At 38.6% G+C, this 21,618-nt stretch overlaps 1 protein-coding gene across 5 annotated transcripts in view; it reads left to right on the plus strand.

Moving 5' to 3' along the window:
• Positions 1–21,618, plus strand: part of LOC114046893 (multivesicular body subunit 12B) — a 327,435-nt gene that overhangs the window by 165,273 nt on the left and 140,544 nt on the right. For all 5 annotated transcript variants that reach the window (XR_003569565.1, XM_027867501.1, XM_027867498.1 and 2 more), the window contains exon 7: positions 18,669–18,763. Coding sequence is in view for 4 of the 5 variants with exons in the window: in XM_027867501.1 (XP_027723302.1) it covers positions 18,669–18,763 (95 nt within the window). In the remaining variant the exon portion in view is untranslated. The remainder of the gene's footprint in view (positions 1–18,668; positions 18,764–21,618) is intronic.

Here is a 21,618-nt window from a genome sequence, read left to right on the forward strand (position 1 = left end):
CTGATCACAGTATTCCAGATAGAGTTTGGCTAGGGCTTGGGAAAAATGTGATGCATTGTTTTCTTCTATTTAAACCTTGGACTTCCCTGAAGTCCATGGGAACTGCTCTGTTAGCTATTGTCTGCCAAACTCTTTAGAAGATGAGAAAGAGGGACATGATTATTGTAACAAAATGCAGAAAATCACCCCAAATTCCCTGAGACCTGTAAAAAACCTGATTGTCTCCCTGTGGAAGTGGGATGCTATTGGGCGCCCACATGTAGCAGCTGGTAAGGGGTTAAAGTAGCAATTGTTGAAGTCGTCTAGGCTTTTTCCCAGTTCTATGATAATTTGATGAAGAACTTCACCCTAATTAAATATTCAAATTAGGAATAAGTGTCAATATGGCTTCCCATTGCCTGGAATGATGATTAATTGTATTCAAAACTCTAGTGGCCGCTGTAATCTAAACCAAACCGTTGTTCTTGATTATTTCTCTAACATACTTGCCATGTTTTTGTTTTAAAATTTAAACTAGTAATTGATTTGCCATATGCTGCAGAGCTGCACATTCTTTAAAGCTCTGTGTTTAGGAACTTAGGGAGTTTGTAATTGTGATTTTCTTATTCTTCCAATGGCAGCCTATTTTTTTTCCTTATAAATTTCAAAATGATTTGTGTATTTTTTTTTCTGTAACCCATGAGGAAAACTCATTATACTGTCAGGTTGGTAGGTATAAGTTATATTGATCATGGCAAACAGTTGGCTAGAATGGAAAATGAACAGGGATGTATTTCTTCTTCTTCTTTTAGCTTTGTATCTCCTTAGTAAAGCCTTCACATCTCATCTCCTCCAGGAAGCCTTTCATGAACATTCTTTCCTGAAATAATTGCAGAATCAATGAATTTTAGAACTGGAAAGAAAACGTGAACATAAAATATGGAATTAGAATTGTGTCCGACTCTTGGTGACCCCATTTGGGGTTTTCTTGGCAAAGATACTACAGTGGTTTGCCATTTCCTTCTGCAGCTCATTTGACAGATGAGGAAACTGAGGAAATTGAGGTTAAGTGACTTGTCCAGGGTCACAAAGCTACTAAGTATCTAAGGCCAGATTTGAACTTGGGAAGATGAGTCTTCCTGATTCTAGGCCTAGTACTCTATAACTATGCCACCTAGCTGCCCTGTATATTGAAGTACAGTTATCAAAATGTTTTTGAAAAAAAAAATAAGTTCATAGAACCCAAGTAAAGAACTACTGATCAAGATCAACTAATTCACATATGTACACTTGAGGCTTACTGAAACCCAGAGAGATGAAATGCCTTGCCAATGGACATTTCACTGAGTAGGAAAGCCACAGCTTGGACCACTTCCAATATGAGTCCAGGGCTGTTCTCATTGCGCATACTGCCTCTCCATCTCTCCTTTCCCTTAAACTCCCATAGCACCTGTCATTTATAAAATTATTTTGGCATTTCACACATCTGTGTAACATCCCTTTGATTGGTGTCTTAAAGTTATATAACTAATCTCTTATTTACCTTCTCATGAGTTAATGTCTTATCCCCCCAATTAGACTGTAAATTCTTTAGAAGCAGGAATGGGGACAACCTTTGATGCATAGATAGAGTTTGGTTTTTTTCATTGTTTGGAATTAAGTTCTCAGTTCTCTGCATGGAGGTTTTTCCATCATCTTGAATATTATTGTAGAAGAAATAGATCCATTTTAATTCTCCAAAAAACTTCTCACTCATCTGTTTTTCCTTCTTCAAATTTCCCAAACATGATTATATGTCTGCTCCACTGATCATGGAGATTCAGATATGAAAAACAAATCATTCTTGTAATGAGGGGACAGGGCACATACCTAAATAACTATAATATAGGCACCACCCTATATGGGGTCGTGACCCACAGTTTAAGAGGCACTGAAGGGGTTGTAAAAGTTTAAGAAGACCTGATGTAAGGCACAACATGATAAATGCCCAGGAGAAGCCTAGATGAACATGTATAAAAAATCAGAGGCAAGAGAGATTATTTCCAGCTTAGAGAGAGGTGGAGGAAGGGGGAGAATTGTCAGAGGCTTTATGGAGCAGGTGGCACTTGAGTTGACCTCAAAGGAAGAAAAGATTTCAGTGGGTGAAGGTGAGAAGGGATTGTGTTCCAGACCTAGGAGACAGTCTGTATGTACTTGTGAGAATGGAGGAAGGCAGGGCGAAGGTGGTCCAGTTTAAATGAATCACTGACTACATGAACAAGGGTCTTGTCAAATAAGGTTAGAAATAGAGGCAAGAGCCATATTGTGAAAGGTCTCTTTATTTAAATAAGTCTCAATAACAGGAGCTTCTGAGAACTTTTCGCATGGTAAGTTTGCCCCAAAATAAAATAAATAATAGTGATTATAATGATGAATTTCAGGGCTCATATTTTTTTGAGTATTGAATAATATGAATGGCATGCTATTCAGAATCACTTTGCCACAAAAGTCACAATACTGGACTTTCATAAATCTGAAGCATAACCCTGATGCATGTGAGTTTTCCAAATGCCTATGATCTGGGTAAGATACCCTTCTCTGTGAATTATTAGGGATGAGCATTGTCCAGGCCATTTCACTTGAGAATGACTCATTTTAATTACCTTCCAGGATGTTTCAGCAATGGAGCATATGGCTCTGAAGAAATCTACTTTCCCTAAACTGGCTTGGAGACAAGGCAATGGTCAGGGACCTTTTTTTGACACTGTTGACCAACCTGAGGGAAGGGGTGCTTATTAAAATGCCAGCAGGTGCAGTAAAGGTCCATTCCCTGTGACTCCCTCACCCGGCTCCTGCCAAGTCCTTTATAAGAATCTTTTTCTTCATCAAATAGCATTCATTAAGCATGTCCATGCACCTGGCACTGGAGCTTTGTCATGGACGACTTCCCCCAGTGGAGTTTTTACCAATAGTGAGGCTGAATTTCATTTAGTTATTTGCTAGGGTTTCTAATCTCCCTTGATTACTTTTATGATTTTTAGTAGAACTTGATAATACAGCCCCTCTGAATTATGTGGGCCTAGAGTTCAGTTCTGTCAGAAGCTTAGCATCATAGAATCTAAGCATTGAGACCCTCACCATCATCATTCTGGAATCACTGACTTCAAGGGTCCTGTGGTTTCTGACTTAGGCAGCCCTAAGAAAAAAGGGAAAGAGTTCAGAAGGTGTGGTTATGGACACAGCTGATGATGACTGGTGACACAGGATCGTCTTTGGGTGTCTCTTTGATGATCTTTGTGTCTATGATCTCAGGAAGCTTTCAGCCCAGACCAACATACGCGCCTTGCCCAGGAGCACACCTATTGCAGAGGAACACAAACAAAAACCACCCAAGAAGCCAGAGTCCCCCAGACTGAACCATTCCATCAAAAGATGTCTCATCTGACTTTCCCTCCTGAAATACACAACTCACCTACCAGCATGTAATGGACCAACCTAATACCAGCTCTAGAGCCCACTGCTTTTATACATTCTCTTATAAGCAGCCTCAAAGAGGGAAGAAAGGTTGCTGTCCTCAGGGATGTTGGCACCAGCTGCTGCTTTCCTGCTGCCATGATTCTAGTAATGCACAAAGATCATCTAGTCTAACTTGAAGCATGAATCTCCTTGACAACATCTCCTTTCAGCATCCACTTCAAGAACTCCCTCTGCCTCTGTTAGCACCCCATTCTCTTGTTGGGCAGCAGTGATTGTGAGGAAATTCTCCCCTAAGCTGTCACTTGACCAATTGAGGCCTCAGTTTTTTTCATTGTAAAATAAAGAGGTTGGACTAGGATAATCTCTAAGGATCTGTAATCCCACGAACTTCTCTGAGCTCTGGTTTCTTCATGTTTAAAATAGAGATAATGTCTATGTAATCTACCTCACAAGATAGTTGTGACGTTTAAACAGGATATCGTATGTAAAGAGCCTTATAAACAAACTGAAAAGAACTATACTTAGTACAGTGGGGTAGTATGAAAATATACCTGTAAATTCATTAATTTACAAGTTGCCTGTAGTGATGCAGATCACAGCCTGTCCATGCCCATCCATCCTGGGCAGCTCTTTTTTGTGTCCGCTCATAAGTTTGCCAGAGTGGGTCCATCCAAAGTGCAGAAGAACTCTTCTCTGGAAAATCTGGGTGCTAAAAATGTCAGGCATTTGTTTTTAAAATGGGAATCTAATACAAGTGAATGTTGAAAACTAAAAATAAATTAATTTAAAAAAATAAAATGGGAATCTAAACAATCAGCAAAAGCAACAAAAATAATAATAGCTAGAGTTTGTCATGCTGAAAGATTTGTAAAGTGCTTTACAAATATCATCTTTATCTTCACAAAAACTCTTTTGAAATAGGTGTTATTATCCTCATTTTACAGATGAGGAAACTAAGGCAGATAGGTTAAACAACATTACAGGTAATGAGTATCTGAATCTGAATTTTAATTCAGATCTTCCTGACTTAAGGTATATAACATTCTATTGTGAAACAAATATGCAGAATCTTATCCCAGACCCTCAATTTTTTAACCAGGAAGACCTAAATGAGTTAGACATCAAACAAGAAAAAAAATACACTTTTATTCAGTATCCTCTTCCCAGTCTGCCCAAGTTTTTACCACTCTTACCTCTATTCTCTTTCCTTCTTTCGTTTCTTAAAAAATTTTTGCTTTGCCTCACTTTGTATAGAACTTTCCCCATTTGCTGGTATGTTTCATATTTGTTATATTTATGATACTAATATCTATTATATTAATTTGCTGTAATTCCAATTCAACTCTTCTCCAAATATTTAAGCTGTAAGTTTTGATATTACAAATAGAAAAGCTCTGAGTGTGCTTACACAGATAGATTCTTTTTCCCTTACCTTTTAATGATATTTTGTGAATAGAGTTCTAGCAGTGGAGTTACTGGGTGGAAAAGAATGATTAGTTTTTTAACCTATTTCATATTATTATATTACTCTCCAACACATTTGCATCAGTCTATCTTATAATTACACCAACAGCATATTAGAGTGCCTATTTCCCGCGAATCTGCCAACATTGAATTTGATTGCCCCCCCCTTTTTCATTTTAGGGGGCTCTTTGGAAGAGCTGGAGAGTGTTTTTTGAATGCAGCTTTGTTTTGCAATTCTCCAGTTTTAGGGAACATGGAGATGAACCCATAATCTTTTCATGTGATTATTAGCAGTTTGTATTTCCTCCTTCATGAATTGCCTTCTGTCTTGTTTGACCATTGGTCCATTAATGATGGCATGTTATTAGTCTTATGTTTAAACATTAATTTCTTATGAATTCTATATGCCAGACCTTTATCTAATGCATTTATTGCAAATATTTTCCCCAATCTGTTTTTTTTCTTTTAATTTTGGAAATATTACTTTCTCTTGTACAAACATTTTTACCTTTGTATAATTACACATTGATTGTCTCTACAAAGATTTCTTCTTTTTTATTGTTTTTAAATGTTCCTCTACTCTTGAGAAAAAGTATATTATTCCTTATTCTTTCATTGTTTTTAAATATTTTGTTTATATGAGAATAGGTGGAGGAGGAGGAGGAGACAAAATCTTGTTATTTTACAAATAAAGGAACTGAGGGTCCAAGGGTTTAGGTGACTTGTTCAGAGTAACAGAGATATGAACTACAACTCTAGTTTCATAATTCCCAAACCAGTGCTACTGGAATCTTTTTTCTTAATAATCAATCTCATTATTTTGTGAGGACTAAAAGTGAATCATCTAACTGCCAGTTAAAAAAAAAAAGAATAATCTTACGTTTTCCCAACACTTTATCTTCTCTCTGTCCATAATTTTAAAAATTTTCTTCTCTATTTAATGAATACCCCTCCCCAAAAGAATTTTACTTCCACATACAAAATAGAACAGAAAATGGAATAAAAGGAAGTTCAGAAGAAAATACAGACAAGAAGACAGCTTAAAAAGTTCTTTGTACTTTTTGCAGATTGATTTTTTTTTTCAGTCTGACTTTCATTCCTAATTATCTAGGCTGCATATCATCTCATCTGAACTAAAGTTCATTTCAAATGCCTACTATACAAGGTCCTGGGGAACATATAAAATTGAGATAGGTTTCACTACCTGTCTTCATAGAATTTACAGTCAAGTATGGTTTATTGCCTCAAGTTAAACCATAAAATAGACAAAAAACAATAATACATATCAAGTGTGTTAGAGTTGCAAAAAAAAAAGGCTATGTGAGGTCTGAGGGGTAAAATCTCGATTTATTGTTGACTTCCTAGAGGAAGTGCCATTTGAGGATGGGTGTTCAACAGGTAGGGGCAGAGAAAAGCATTCCAAACATAGGGAACAATGTGAACTGAAGCCAGGAGACTAGAAAGTGACATTTACATGGAGGGGTGGGATGGGGGAGATACAGAATGGTAGAGTGGAGTTATGTTGTCTAAAGTGCAGGTTTGTCTTCCTACTTCACTTTTTTCCCAAGTAAATATCAAAATTAGTTTCTAGGCAGACATTTGGGGAAGGTGTCCGATTGAATGACAGGGGAAACCAGTTTAATAGCTTTGTAAAATATTGGAGCTGGAAGGGACTTTAGAAGATAGAATGTTAAACAGGAAAGGAGTCTTAGAAATCATCTAGTCTAACCCTCCTCCCCTCTCATTTTACAGACGGTGAAACTGTGACCCAGAAAGGGGAAGTATGTGGTCCAAGGTCATAAAATTACTGAGTATCTAAGCCAGGTTTCACACTCAGATCTTTTGAATCTAGCTTGCTCTCTTTCTACAATACCACGATGCTCTCTCTACACCACTCATTATACTAGGCATTCTGGAGATGTCACTAATGTTACTTACTTTTCTGCCTTTTTCTATCATGTGTATTTCTCAGATGGGAGTTAGCACAGCATAGTGCAGAGGGCTGGCCTTGTGGCCAGGAGCACCACTTCTAATACATCGTAGCTGTGTGACCAGTGGCAAGTCATATATCCTCTCAGTGCTCCAAGCAGCTCTCTGAAGGTATAAGCTGTAATTTAATTCCTGGTCTGCATCTGTGGAGGAGGTTTTCATATGAAGAACCCCCTATATTGATGAAAGCACAGGTCAAGGACACCCCCCCAAAATAGATATCCCACACAGTGCATTAGTTCTAACCTTGACTTCCTTTTTCATGTAAATTTATTTCTCTTCATTTCTACTTCATTTGGTTTTCCTTAGTACCCTGCTTGGAGAGAAAGGCAGATTGGTGTATTAGAATCAGCTGTGGTCTTAAAGAGTCAGAAAACCTGAGTTAGAGCAGTCACCCAAATTCTTTGTATACACTTGGGACAAATCATTTTTCCTCTCTGAACTTCAGTTGCCTCATCTCTGAATTTGGAATATTAGTTCTTGCCCTATTTACCTCACAGGGCTGTTGTGAGGAATACTCTATGAAGTGACAAGGTTCTATATAAATGTGAATTATTTTCATTATTGTTATAATTATATTTCTTTTCCATACTAGTAGACTCAGTGCCCTAAGGATAGGGGCCATATCTTATCTCCCCTTTGTATTTCAGCTCTAAGCACAGTACTCTGCCCAGTGGATCCTTAATACATTTTTGAAATGCTATATTTTCATAAGAACAATCAGTGATTAAAAATGAATGAAAAGCAGATAACCTGAAAACATTACACTTCTTTTATAATAATAGTCTCGGATCAGGTTTGGTTTTTTCTTTCTTTCTTTCTTTTTTAAGTATATCCACAGTTAATCTTCATGTCTTGGCAAAAAGAATTACAGATTGTGCTGTGTGTTTCTAATTTCAAAAGTTTAGTAAATTTGAAACATTTTCTCATTTAATTTGAAATGTGGCCTGAGATGAAAAATTATTTTAAAATGCTTCCTTATTAACCTTAGCTGTATATGTTGAACTTTGTAGCACAATACATTTTTTCTAGTATTCTCAAAGTCCCATTTAACATGTCTCAGAAGATGATTTTCAGGAGATTTGTTCAATAAAACTTGCAGTGCCAAGAAAATGGAATGGCCCCAGAGTTCATTTTTTTGTTGTAAATATGCATTGGGAGTAGAAAACATCCTATAACTCTAACCACAAGTAAGTTTCTCTTCTCCCTTGATGTACTTTTCCCATGCCTCTTTGTGACATGGAGAGTTCTTAAGGAACCAGGATTCCTGGTTAATGGCTTTTCTCATGGAGTACAAGCTCTGATACGTCCTATCAAATTCCAAAAACTTCAAACAGGGATGGACCTGGTGATGGACTGTGAGTCTGTCATTTAAGGTCCATCCTCACTGTGTATGGAAAGGTTCATCACCGAGTTAGCCAATGGGGAATGACATTTTTTTTCAGCTACAGCAACTCACAAAGACCATCTGCTAAAGTGTTTATCTGCCATCAGTGGAGAGAGCACCAATACCAACAAAACTAGAGATTCTTGAAATATTGAAATATAAGTGTTTCATAGGATTTAAGGCTACAAGGGACCTTATCTAGTCCAATTCTCATTTTAAAGAGGCCCACACAGGTGATTTGCCTAAGGTCATATTGCCAGTATATAATAGAGCTGGGATTCAAACCCAAATCCTCTCTGTCCAAATTCAGTACCATTTCCCATACCAGTTCTATAGTGAGTATCTTTTCCTTCTGACATTGTCCTTTTACTACATGGAATGGACAGCAGCTGTAGCTGCCACTGCCTGCCATGGCACAGTAAGTCTTTGCTCTGAAAGTGAAGCATCTTCATTCTATGTGGCAATTGGATCCAGAAGATTAATGATAACATTTAAAAAATTCACACAGACCTGGAATCGGCACTAGAAAATACAGATTTAAATTAACAGGGAAAAGCAGAATCCCATCAAAGGACATAAATCGTGCTGGCAAATATCATCTCCTAATAAAAAGTATTCTATAACTGAAGGGCTTTTGTATGGAGCTGTCTCCGGCTTAGTGGCCATGTTAATTGAATAAGGTCCCCATGACTGACTTAGGGGACAAGAAATGAAATTTCCCTTTGGCATTCATTTAGTTGGATCAGGTGACAGCTGTATGCATGACGCAAACCTTCCCCTTTGCTAGATAGCAAGAACAAAGTAAAAAGACAAGGAACTGCTTTTGAGAGTAGTGATGGCAATCACATATCGCAGAATTTCACAGCTAGAACAAAGCTCAAAGGTCATCTATCCCAGTACCTCCATGCCTTCCAAACAATAATCTCTTCAGTGAAATCTCTGACAAATGATCATCTAGTCATTACTCAAGGACCTTCAGTGGCAGGGAACTCACTACTGTTCTAAGTATCATATTCTACTTTTAGAGAATTGGAACTGTTAGGAAATTTTTCCTAATTCATTTGGCAAAATTTGTCTCCCGAAATACCCACCCATTGCTCTTAATTCTGCCTTCTGGGACCAAGCAGAATAAATTTAATACATCTTCTCTGTGAGAGCTCTTCATATACTTGAAGACAGCTGTGATTTGCCCCATAAGTCTTTTCCTCAGGCCAAAAATCCCTTATTCCTTCCACTGATCCTCACTGTGGCATAATTTCCAGTCCCTCACCATTCCTGATCACTTCCTTCTGGAAGCTTGGTAGTATCCTTCCTGGTGTGATGAAGAGACATTCTAAATGAACTTTTGAGATATTTATGAATGCATTAATGAATGAATTAATGGAAAAAGCACTTACTAAAGACTTGCTATCCAGATGTTATGTGGATGCTGAGGATATAGATACCAAAGGGAGACATTCCCTTCTCCCAAGGAGCTATTATTCTATAAGTAGAAATAATATATACATGTATGTATACATTCCTCTACATATGTATGTGCATATACTTATGTGTACACATGTGTATGTTTATGTGTGTGCATGTACACACAGTAATTATGATTTCTCTCATTCTCCATTTATTTTTATAGATATATGTGTGTGTATAGATATGTGGATATCTATATCTATCTATGGTATTGGTGACCAAGGAGGGGAGTTTTGGTTTAGAGAGTCACAGGGACATTGAGGGGAACCGTAAGAAGCTGTTGTCACTACATACTTTTCAGGAGCAAAGATAGTATTGATTTGATTACTGTTCCTAGAGCAAAAGGTAGGAAGTGGTGTGTTTCAGGGGTAGAGGATTGTTTACTCTGAAAGCGATAATAAATGCGGTAATAAGAAGTCTCATGTTGGCACCATTTACTGGCTACTCGTTCCTGCAATCTGTAGTTTTCTCTAATTCCGGACTGTTGTGATGGCCTCTTAAATTCGTGTCCCTGCCTCAAGTTTCTTCCCATTCCCGTCTGTCCTCTACACAGGTGACAAAATGTTTTTCCAGAAGCTCAGGTCTAACTATGGCACTCACTCAATAAACTCTAGTAGCTCCCTCTCGCCTCCTTTCTCTTCCATTACAGCTTATTTTTTTCCCTTTAGTTTCCCTTGCCAGCCTCGCCTCATTCAGAGCCTTATCATTCCTGATACTATTTTTATAGGACTGTGTATGTACATACATTCATCTTCTGTTACCTGGCCTTACTTCTGTCACCTTTGCAACAAAGGGAAGAAAGTAATAGCCCCACATTTAAGGATATAGTTCCTAGAGATGTAGTAGGAGTATGCAATTGTTTAGGCCCTCATCTCTTCTCACCTAGACTACTATTAATAGTCTCCCAACCAGTCCTTGCCATCAGTCTGTCCCTTCTCTGGTCCCTTCTCAATTAATCTTCCTAATGCACCACCGTGATTATGTGATTTCTTTACTCAAAAACCTTTAGTGGAGCCCAATGGCCTAATAAAGTAGAAACTGCTTCTGACACTTAAGGTTTTTCTTAATCTGGCTCCAACCTACCTGTCTGTCTATATCTCACACTGTTCTTTCTGTATTCTTCCTTACAACCAAATTTTACTACCACCTGTCACTTGGTTCCCCCCACCTTATAAAAAATTACACACACACACACACACTAACACACACACAGAATCTGGTTCTCCCCACTCCAAAATGTAAACACTGAGGCATTGCATATAGTCTTAGCACTTGTGTTTTATTCCTAGTACACAGCCTTGACTTAGAGGGGTCGGGGTATGGCAGGGAATGTGATGGGTGAAACAGCTAGAGTGCAAGTTAGCCTCAGATTCTCCAGTCTGTCCATTGTTCTACCTTCTCCACTGTCTGTGACCTCCCATCATACTCTTTTCCTAAAATGGACCCTCCCCTTCCAGTTTACATCTTCTTTTGAACCAACTCAGATTCTATCTCCTCTGTAAGGCCTTCCGTGAGACCCTCCACCCCCTACCGATTATATGAAAGTTTTCTGTTTCCTCAACTTTCTTTGTCGACCAACAGCACTTTGTTAAACCCTTTGCACTTATTTCTTATACATCATAGTTATTTGTGTACCTGGGATCATAGTCCCCAATGTAAAAGAGAGATCATTTGGCCCAACGCCCTCATCTTACCAATGAGTACATTCAGGCTTAATTAGATTAAATGAATTGTCCAGGGTCATACAGATTGCAAAGCTGAGGTTTGAATATAGGTCTTTTCACTCCAAATTCATGGTTCTTTCCAGCTCATTTCTCTTCCTTCCTATAAGATCTGAAGCTCCATCATAGCAGGTTCTGTATTGAATCCCTCTTTTTATCTCCAGTGCCAAGAGTAGTGCCTGGAATATATTAGATGCTTAGTAAATATTTATTGAATTAATGAATCAATACATGGCAACGTTCCATCACAACAGGATAATAAACTTAGCCCCAAAGATTACTTCAAGAGAGGATCACTAGAGTAATATTCTTCCAAATGTCTAAAATTGTTTATTTTTATATGAATATTTCTAAGAATTAAAAAGGGCAGTTAGGTTGTATTGTGGATAGAGTTCTGGGACTGGAGTCAGGAAGACTCATCCTCCTGAGTTCAAATCTGGCCTCAGACACTTACTAGCTGTGTGACCCTGGGCAAGTCACTTCACCCTGTTTGTCTCAGTTCCGTATCTTTAAAATGAGCTGGAGAAGGAAATGGCAAACCACTCCTCTATGTTTGCCCTAAAACCTCAAATGGGATCACAAAGAGTTAGACACAACTGAAATGACCAAACAACAAGAGTTAAAACAGTAGTATCCAGTTTACAATATTGGAAAAATCATATAAGACAGAACTGATGCTTGAGATTGAGAAATACAGGGTGTCTCACCGCCCCCAAATATCTTGCTGCTATTAAAGCTTAAAACTGTACCATGTCTTTTTAGACACCTTGAACATATAAGCTTGAGATGGGAAGTGATACCCTGAGGAGATGATGCAAAGAAATCTCTTCAACTCTTCATTTTATTTTAAAAACGAGGTGATCTTATATTTTACTGTAATGTTACTAAGGTTATTGTGAGCTGATAGAAACTCCATCTTTTTGTAGGATAGATTTGAACAGGTTCAGTTCAATTAAATTCAATTTAGTAAACATTTTAAGCACCTACTATTTGTAAGGCACTTGGCTAGGCAGTGAAGATACAACAACAAAAGTCTCCTGCCTTTAAGAGGCTTAAACTTCTCTGGAGGAATATCACATGAATATGTAGGTATCATCCAAAGAAAGTTGAGGAGGGAGAGGGCATTAACAAATGAAATCAAGGAAGGCTTCTTGAAGAAGGTAGCACCTGAGTTGAGGCTTGAAGACAACTAAGATTTCTGAGAGGTGGAGATGAAGAAGAAATGCTTTTTAGGCATTGAAAATGACTTATGTGAATACACAGGTGTGGGAAGTAAAATATCAAATCAGGGAATAGCTAGTAGTCCAGTTTGGCCAAAGCATAGAGTTCACGGAGGGGAGATGGGAAACAGTATGAAATGAAGCTGGAAAACTAGGTCCATAAAATCATTGAATATCATTGACTTTATGAGTTACTGTTAGTCCTTTGTTTTGAATTTTGTGTGGGGTAGCACCTTGGATTCTTGAATGGGAGTTGGGTCTCTTTTTATCACATCAGTGGAGACCTAGACATGAGCTATAATCTGAGGTTCCCAGTAGTTGCTCTGGGGAGATGGAAACAAAATGAGCCAGAGTTATGATTTTGAGGTACAACCTCAAGATTGAACCCAAGAAAGTTCAGAGCTTGGTGCTCTGGGCTACAGATTACATATCCCATAGACAGTGGGTAGCCTACTGATTTTTTTTTTGAACTGGTGACAAGGGCAGATCTGTGCCTAACTCAAACATTATGATGGATTGGTGGTGTCATTGATTTGTACTTTAATATTGCAGAGCATAGCTCATCCATGCCGCCAATCCTAAATGACTTTTGTCCATGGCTTCTTCAAGTTCACAATTGGGAGTCCATGTAATCTATTAGGGACCTTCCTTTTTTTTTCTTTCTGCCAGGATTCCATGGGAGCACTTGTATTATTTCAGACTTCCATCATCCTTTTTTTCTCATTTTTCTGATGACATTCTTCACTCCATTTCTTATTCAAACTACCCTATTTGTAACATGTTCTTGCTCACATTCCCTGTGCTCTTTTCCATTACCATTTATGTAGTGCTCAGTTTCAGTACCTTGGACTGTCCCATGACAAACAGCTCCACAACTCCAACTGGGTAGAACATTCATTTTAAAAGTATGAGTTTTTGTTTCTCGGAGAAGTTTGGGGTCATTAAGGGAGTATTGCAATTCCTAAAGGCAATTCAGCCCACTTTCATCCTTCTGTTTAATTCTGGGTCTGACTCATTATTCTTTTTTCTCTTTGTCCCAGACATATATATTTATGGACAAACTATGTGGTTTGTCTCTCTACATGTCATAATCTAGACAACAGACATTTTTCATTGACCTGATTTTTTCTGCGTAGATGATTAGGCTAAACTCTTTTTGAGTGGTCATGGATATCTTATAGAATGTTTTGTTATGATCTGGGGCTTGATGCAACCAGCGCAATGTCACTGGCAAAGAGGAACATCTGGAAGATCCCACCAACCATAGAGGATTCTTCTTCCTCTTCTCTGCAGCATTGGCTCTCTACTATGTCAGTCGCAAACGACTCTGGTGAACATGTCTCCATCTTACGTGTTTGACTCGGTATCTAGGAGCACAGTTTTAATATTCCTTGAAAAATATAACAGAGAGAATCTTGTTCAACCTATAACTTAGTGAGATGATTTTGGTAGCTGTAGGGAAGATGAATCAGAGAAGGGAGAGACTAGAGGTAGGGAGTCCAATTAGGAAACTACTATAGTATTCCATTCAAGAAAGTGATGAGGGACAGAAGTACAGCAGCCTCAGATGCAGTGCTAGTAGAGATTTTGCGGATGTCGACTTGACTAGACTTGGTGAGTGATTGGATATAAGGGGTGAGTGAGGGAAGAATGAAGGGCAACTCTGAAGTTATGAAACTGAGTGACTGAGAGTGAGACAGTGAGTGCCCTGTTTTGAATGTGTTGAGTTTAGGATGTCTGGGCATATCCAGAAGGAAATATCCTGCAAGTGACTGTTAGTGAAAGATGGGTGCTCAGGAGAGAGGTTGGGGCTGGATATGGAGCATTAGGAATCACCTATGTAGAAACTGTGGCAATGATTGACATTACCAGGAAAGTGCTTAAGATAGAGACTTTAAAAGGGTCATTTTACTTTTTTGTTTTAAATGAAATTCAGTTCCCCAAATGTTTATTATATATTGACCTTATACAGGATACTGTTATCAGAACTAGGGATATCAAAGATGAAATAATAATACTACACTTTAAAATTTGCCTTATTTTATCTTCACTGCATTATTATAGGTATTGTCATCTCCATCTTATTGGTAAAAAATTTGAAGCTCAAACAGGTTAAGCTGCTTGCCCATGTTCATTCATCTCTCAAGTGTTTGAGGCAAAGTTTGAATATAGGTCTGTCCTGACTCTGAGGGCAGCTCCTTCTTCATTATACCACAGGTCCTGTCTGTGAGGAGCTGACTATTTAGTAAAGAAGATGTACACACACACACACACACACGCACACACACACACACACACACACACACACACTATGATAATGTGATACAAGGGAGAATGTGTTAGAGTGAGATCTAAATAAATAGGAAATTTGAGGTGAGAGGGATAACTTTTAGATGGAGTGATAAAGAAGAACTTTATGAAAGAGGTGACATGCAATCTGGGCCTTGAAGAAAGGGGAAGATTTTAACAGGCAGGGATGGGAAAGCCATTCCAGTCATGGGTTGGGGGTGAGGTGTGTGCATCATAGGCAAAGTCACAGACATGGGAGAAGGCAGGGCACGAATGGGGTATTATGTGTGAAGGATAGTAATTTGACATCAGACTGGAAAGGTTAGTTGATGCCAAGTAGTAGACAGAATAAAGAATTCATACTCTATCATGGAGGCACTGGGGATCCATCGAAAGTGTTTGAGTAGACAAATGTTATATTCGGAGTTAGAACATTTACTAGAGCAATAGTGTGAATGATAAATTAGAGAGGAAATAGACTGGAGGCAAACAGACCAATTGGGAGGCTGTTAAAATAGCTCGTATGTGCAAATTAATTAATTAATTAGTTTACACATGTTATCTCATTCTTCACAATAACCCTGTAAGGTGAAGTACTATTATTAGCTCCCATTTTACAGATGAGGAAACTGAGGTGGAGAGAGATTAAGTGACTTGCCAAGGGTCACATAGCTAGTATGTATCTGAAGTAGGACGCATTCAAAATCAAGTCTTCTAGACTCCACTTCATTACCTAGCTGTCTCTTGTTACAGTGGTCAAAAAACAAGAGATAAGGAGAACTTGCTGTGATGGTGGCCATAAAGGTGTAAGGAAAGAGACAGGTGTGAGAAATAGTAGAGGTAAACTTGACAGTACTTGACAAATGGTGAGATGTGTTGGGAAGAGGGATGAGTCATTTGTGATTCCAAAGTTTTGTGCTTGGGTAACTGAAAGCATAGTGGTACCCCTCATAGAAACAGACAGGTAAGGGGAAGAGCAGCTTTTGAGAGGAACAGAATGAGTTAAATTCCCTCAAAACAGAAGGCAGCCTATATTGGAATCCTTTGCAGGGTCTTCAAGTTGAGAAATTCCTTCTGTTAAGTAATCTCAATTTTCATCCCACAGGTGTGGTTTAGACCAGTTTTTTAAAGAAATAAATTTCTCAGGTACATAATCAATACCTTTCTTACCAATCTGTAATGTCTCCTTGAATCTTAGTTCAAAATTGAAAGCCTTGCCATCAGGCAAGTTTGGGATGGACATACTTCTCTGCTTCTTTCTCAGGCTTGACTTTTTTTAGCTACAGATTATCTTTTCTTCTGTCTAGACTATTCTCTTCAAAGGGAAGGCTTTGTCAGCTTCCATCTTCTCAATATCCTGGCTTTCCTCTTCTACAAATGGCAAAAGAGAAAGAAAAGAATAAGATACATTGGCCATCTTGCTAGTAACCCCACTGTGTGCTGGCTTTCCCCCCAGTCACAAGGAGGTATTTTTCTGCTTTACTCTTTTCCTCCCAAAGGTGTCTCTCTCCCTGCATTCTCTCCCCAACTAACTATTTAACTTAGGATCATAAGATCATAGATTTATGATCTGTGAAGATCCTTGGAGATCACCTAGTTCAATGCCCTCATTTTACAGCTAAGGAAAAAAATTTTTTAAACTAGTGTTCTATGTAACTCAGTTTCACACAGATTCAATAAATATTGATTGATTGTCTTTAATAGGTTAGGCACTGTGCTGGGCATGGTAACTTGGTTTGCATAATTTGTTTACTGTTCTAATAGGCTTTTACATCATCAGCATCTTTAGTTTACACACTGCCGCAGGTCTTCCAAAAATTGTTTTGTTCAAAGGTCTGTGTCTGTCACACAGAATACAACCTTTTTGGAGGGTGAGAATTTTCTGACATGCTCTCTATGCTTAGAACCTCACTGTAAACATGGGGCAAAGAAAATGCTTTCTTGCCTTTGGCCATTCATTGAGATTCCTAAATTGCTTTCTGGTTAAATATAGTGTCTCTCTGTCTCTCTTTATAGTTGTGTGTGTGTTAATAATAATAACATACACTTCCATAGCACTTTAATGTTTTCAAAGGGTTTTTCCTCACAATAAATCTGTGAGGTGGGGAGTATCATCCTCACTTGACAGATGAGGATATCGTGGCTCAGCACAGTGAAATGCCTTGTCTGTGGTTAATAGGTTTCAGGTAAGTGTCAGAACTGTCTCCCAAATCCAATCCCAGTATTCTTTCCACTATACAACAATGCCTGTCTCTACTGAAGGGGTTCTTAACCTGTTACATGCCATGGATCCCTTTGGTAGTCTGGTGCCTATAGATCCCTTCTCAGAATAATGTTTGTTGCTTATATTCATAATTCAAGTAAATGCTAAATTTCAATTAGATACTAGTGAAAATAAAGATTTTTTTTCCACATCCAAGTTCATGGATCTCCTGAAATCTGTCTATGGATACCCTAGAGGTTCTATAGACTCCAGCATAAGGATTGCTGCTCTGTTGTGTCTAGTTGCCTATGTTTTGGTAAGGTCAGTTGACTAGATGCCCCATCTGTGAGATCCTAAGAAGCAAAACTGTCCTTTCTCCTGGGGTTTCTTTTTCCAAATGGGAAAAAGGTAGAAAAATGACACATGCCAATTCCTTTTTTCCCTGGGAAGCAGTGAGACTTTTGGGGTTATTCACGACTGTGGAGTGCTGAGCCTCCCATGGGATATATTCTGTAAACACAACAATCATAGAATCTTTCTATTGGAAGAGACTTTCGGTATTATCTAGTACAACTCCCTTATTTTACAGATAAAGAAACTGAGGACCACAGAACTTAAGTAATTTGCCTGAGGTTACACAATTAGTTACTGGCAAAACTGGGACTAGAGCTTAAGCGTCCCATTGTCTAGTTCTCTGCTTTCTGCATTACACCCCATTGTCTCCCTCCCACATAGATCATTGCTATGATATGGTACCTTTTTACTATCATTGACTTATTCATTCAACAAACATTTATTAAGCATTATTAAGATCTGTTCAATATGCCATACTGCACACTGGAGGAAATACAGAGATAAACGAAACTTCCCTCAAGGAATTTTGAAGCTAGTTGGGATTGGGGGTAGATATACGTGCAGAGATACAAAGGAGAAAACAAAATGGGGTCAGAAATAATTTCCAACTGGACAGACAAATTTAAGACAACAAATATTTATTACAATTCCATGGAGTTTGAGCTCACCTTGGAGGGTGGACCAGAATCAGTAGGCAAAGAAAGACATTTCAGATGTAGAGAAACAAAGGTGAAGAATACTTGGGATGTTGAACTAGCTCCTCATTTTAGTTGGAACGTAGAAGGTGTGCCTGGGAACAGTGTGAAATAAGGCTACAAAAGAAGACTGAAGCTCTCTCACAAGGCACCTTGCATTCCAAGCTAAGGTGTTTGATAAACCTTGAAGTTTTAGCAGTCATTGATGGGTTTTGTGCAGAGGGGCTGGGGAGAGGAGTGGCAGGATAAGAAGTGATATGACCATAGCCTGTACAGAAAAACCAAACTGGCAGTACCATAGAGCATGCATGAGAACTAGACAGAGACTAGAGAACAAGTGACCAGTTGTTATAGGTTGCCATTTGACACCTGGATTAAATATTAAAATATAAGAGTATATGAATCTCATAACCTTTCCTTTTTATCCTTCTGTCTTATCCTCAGGCATATCTCCTTAACACTTCCTGCTACCTTCAGAGGCAGGAACAGTACACGAACTGACTATGAGTACCAGCACTCAAATTTGTATGCGATATCAGGTATGTTGAAACTTCAGTTAAAGGCGGTCCCTTATTCTACATTATATATGTCACTTTATTTGTGTCTATCTCGGTTTCTCTTTCTGTGTTTTTCTCTTTTGGTAATTCTCTACACTAATAGTAATAATAATGATGATGATAAATTTCTCTGGTGCTTTTCTTAATTGATCAAGAAGTTGAGGTTCAGGGAAATGAAGGTATTTGCCAAAAGTCATGTTACTAGTAAATGTCAGACCAGGGCTTTGAACTTGGATCTGCCGCTACTGCACAGCGACCTTCACTATTTTCTTATCTTGCCCTTAGAATATTTCCAGATAAACATTATACACTCTAAAAATGTTTGTAAAATGATGACAAAAAGCCATATGCTTATAATCCTTAAATTTCACTGGGAAGTTGTGATTTATTGTTACCGCTGTGTTCGGTTAACCAATACCAGGCAGATTTCTCAGGGGGACCCTAATGATGGAGTATGTGTAATTGGTGAACAGGAGCTGTGGGCTGGAAGAAGGAAAAGTCTTCATTTGTTCACTCTTTCATGATAAGTTTAGGCATTTTAACCCTCTTTTTTCTGAAAGTCACATTCCTTACTTCCATTGATAATACATATGAAGAGGGTGTACTTTTTCATACTAATGGTGTGACTTTGGGATCTCAGTGTCCTTTGTAAAATGAGAGAGAAGATCACTTTCTTCAGTTATCTGAAAAGCTGTTACTTGAAAAAATTAATTAGGTGTAGAATTATAAGATTTAGAGACTGCAAAGATTAGTCCAACTCCAAATCCAATGTGTTGTCCACTGGTCCTCAAGGGCATATGTAGGAGCAATCAGTGGAATATACCAGGGGACATAGTTGGGTTCGATTTAAGGAAAACGTTCTAACAATTACAGTTTTCTTGAAGGAAAGTAAGCTGCCTCTGCAGGTAGTATGTCCTCCATCATTGAAGGTCCTCGGGCAAAGATTGGGTGACTATTGCCCACAGTTTGCAGAAAGGATTTCTGCTTTAGGAATAGGTTGGATTAAATGGCTTCCATGGCCCCGTCCAGCCTCACAGATTCTGGGATTCTCTGTGGGCTGTAGGAGCTCCTTAAGAACCTTCCAACTGAGAAAATGCAGCTTGGCTTTGGCAAAAATGTTGTCAGCACCAGTGTTCTGGATGTAAAATATCAAATTGGAAAAACTCATTTAACCATGGTGTAGAAATGAATTTCATTCCATGCATGGCAGAGTTAGGGGTCTGTGCCATTCAAAGGAGGTCCACAAATAACCTCTGATTACATTACACTATCCATTTGGTGGAGGCTGCATAGAGATCCAAGGAAGTGTGAAACGTATAATGGAGTAGAAACAGCACCAGACATACAGATCCAAAGACATGGCTGTGATCTCAGCTTTGACACTTTCTGGCTGGGACCACTGGCCAAGCCACTTCCCCACTCTAAGACTGTAAGACTCTGTATGTCAGATGGGGATAATAATTCTTACACCTCCACCCTCACAGTGTTGTTGTGGAAAAAGTGGTTTGTAGACTTCAAAGTTGCCTTTCCATCAAACAGTAGCTTCATGTCTTCTGGTTTCATTTATGTCAATATGACTGTGTTTCAATCCAGAGATCATACCCTGGGCATCAGTAGTCAAATTAATGCTGATACATGGTCTAAGTGCTGTGTGATTCATCCTCTGCCCCTTTTTCAATCATTACGTTCCTCTCTCTGCTAAAGCATGAGGGAGATGGCCAAGACTGAAGGCCATTTTGTGTTTTTCTTATGACCAACCTTCTAATAATGAACCTCTCCTCACTCAGCAAGGTTGGTCCTAGGACAAGAAACAATACAGTCTGTTTCTAGGACCACCTTTAGCGTTGCATGACTTGCTAGAGCTTATGCTCTTCCTGGCATTCATTCATTCATTTAGTTATTCAGTGAACATTTTTAAAAGTGCCTCTCCTGTAGAGAGCACTGTTCTAAGGGAGATAAGAAGATGTAATAGTCCCTGTCCTCATGGAGCTTTCAGTCCAAGTTGGTGGGAGACGACTGAGGACAGTAAGATAGAAATATGAAATGTTATACACAGCATCCTATAATTGCATTAGATATGTGAGAAACAAAGTGTCATGTGAAGTTTAAAGGGGAAGATCTTTATGGACAGGGGCTCAGGGAAGCCTTCATAGCAGAGGGGTCATTTGGATTGGGCTTTAGATGGTAGGCAGAGGAATTCAACAGGAGAGAGCCCACAGTCTCTTCCACCCTATGCTGAGGCATCAGAGTAGGACTTTCATGAAGGAAATCTTAAAGTGCTGTATAAATGGGAGCTATTATTATTATTATTATTTATGAGTGCTTTCCATTAATGCTGAGTGACACTCCTAACCCAAAAACATGGCATTCATCCATGTAGTATAATGAATCTGTTATTTAAAAGGTGATCTTTTTCTAAAAATTGCAACTTCAGGTTACTAAACAGATGAAATATAGCAATGGCCTAATTCTTGTCAGTATTGGTTTTTCTTGTTATATTCATTTCCTAATAGATTTGGAAGTATAAGCAAAAGCCTGCTGTTCAGATCACACATGACACTTCCTCCTAGAAGGGGAAGAAAGAATAAGGACTCTCCCCCACTGCCCCCTACCAAGAGCCAATCTCACAAAGAGTGGAGAAAACCTGTTTGCCTCTGAAAAGCTTCCCTTGGGAGGATTTCTTGTGGGCCAGGGCTCTTTCAGCATTGCAAGCACTAGGCCTAACGAGTTTGGAGAGATGACCTATTTTACAGAGATTCTGAATATTTTACCAGATGTTTAGTGGCAGAGCAACGCAAAACAAGTCTGTAAAGTCCAGTAAAGTATCGTTGCTCAAA

The sequence above is a fragment of the Vombatus ursinus genome, unplaced genomic scaffold (genome assembly GCF_900497805.2).
Source record: "Vombatus ursinus unplaced genomic scaffold, bare-nosed wombat genome assembly UNPS02014786.1, whole genome shotgun sequence".
Classification (NCBI taxonomy): domain Eukaryota; kingdom Metazoa; phylum Chordata; class Mammalia; order Diprotodontia; family Vombatidae; genus Vombatus; species Vombatus ursinus.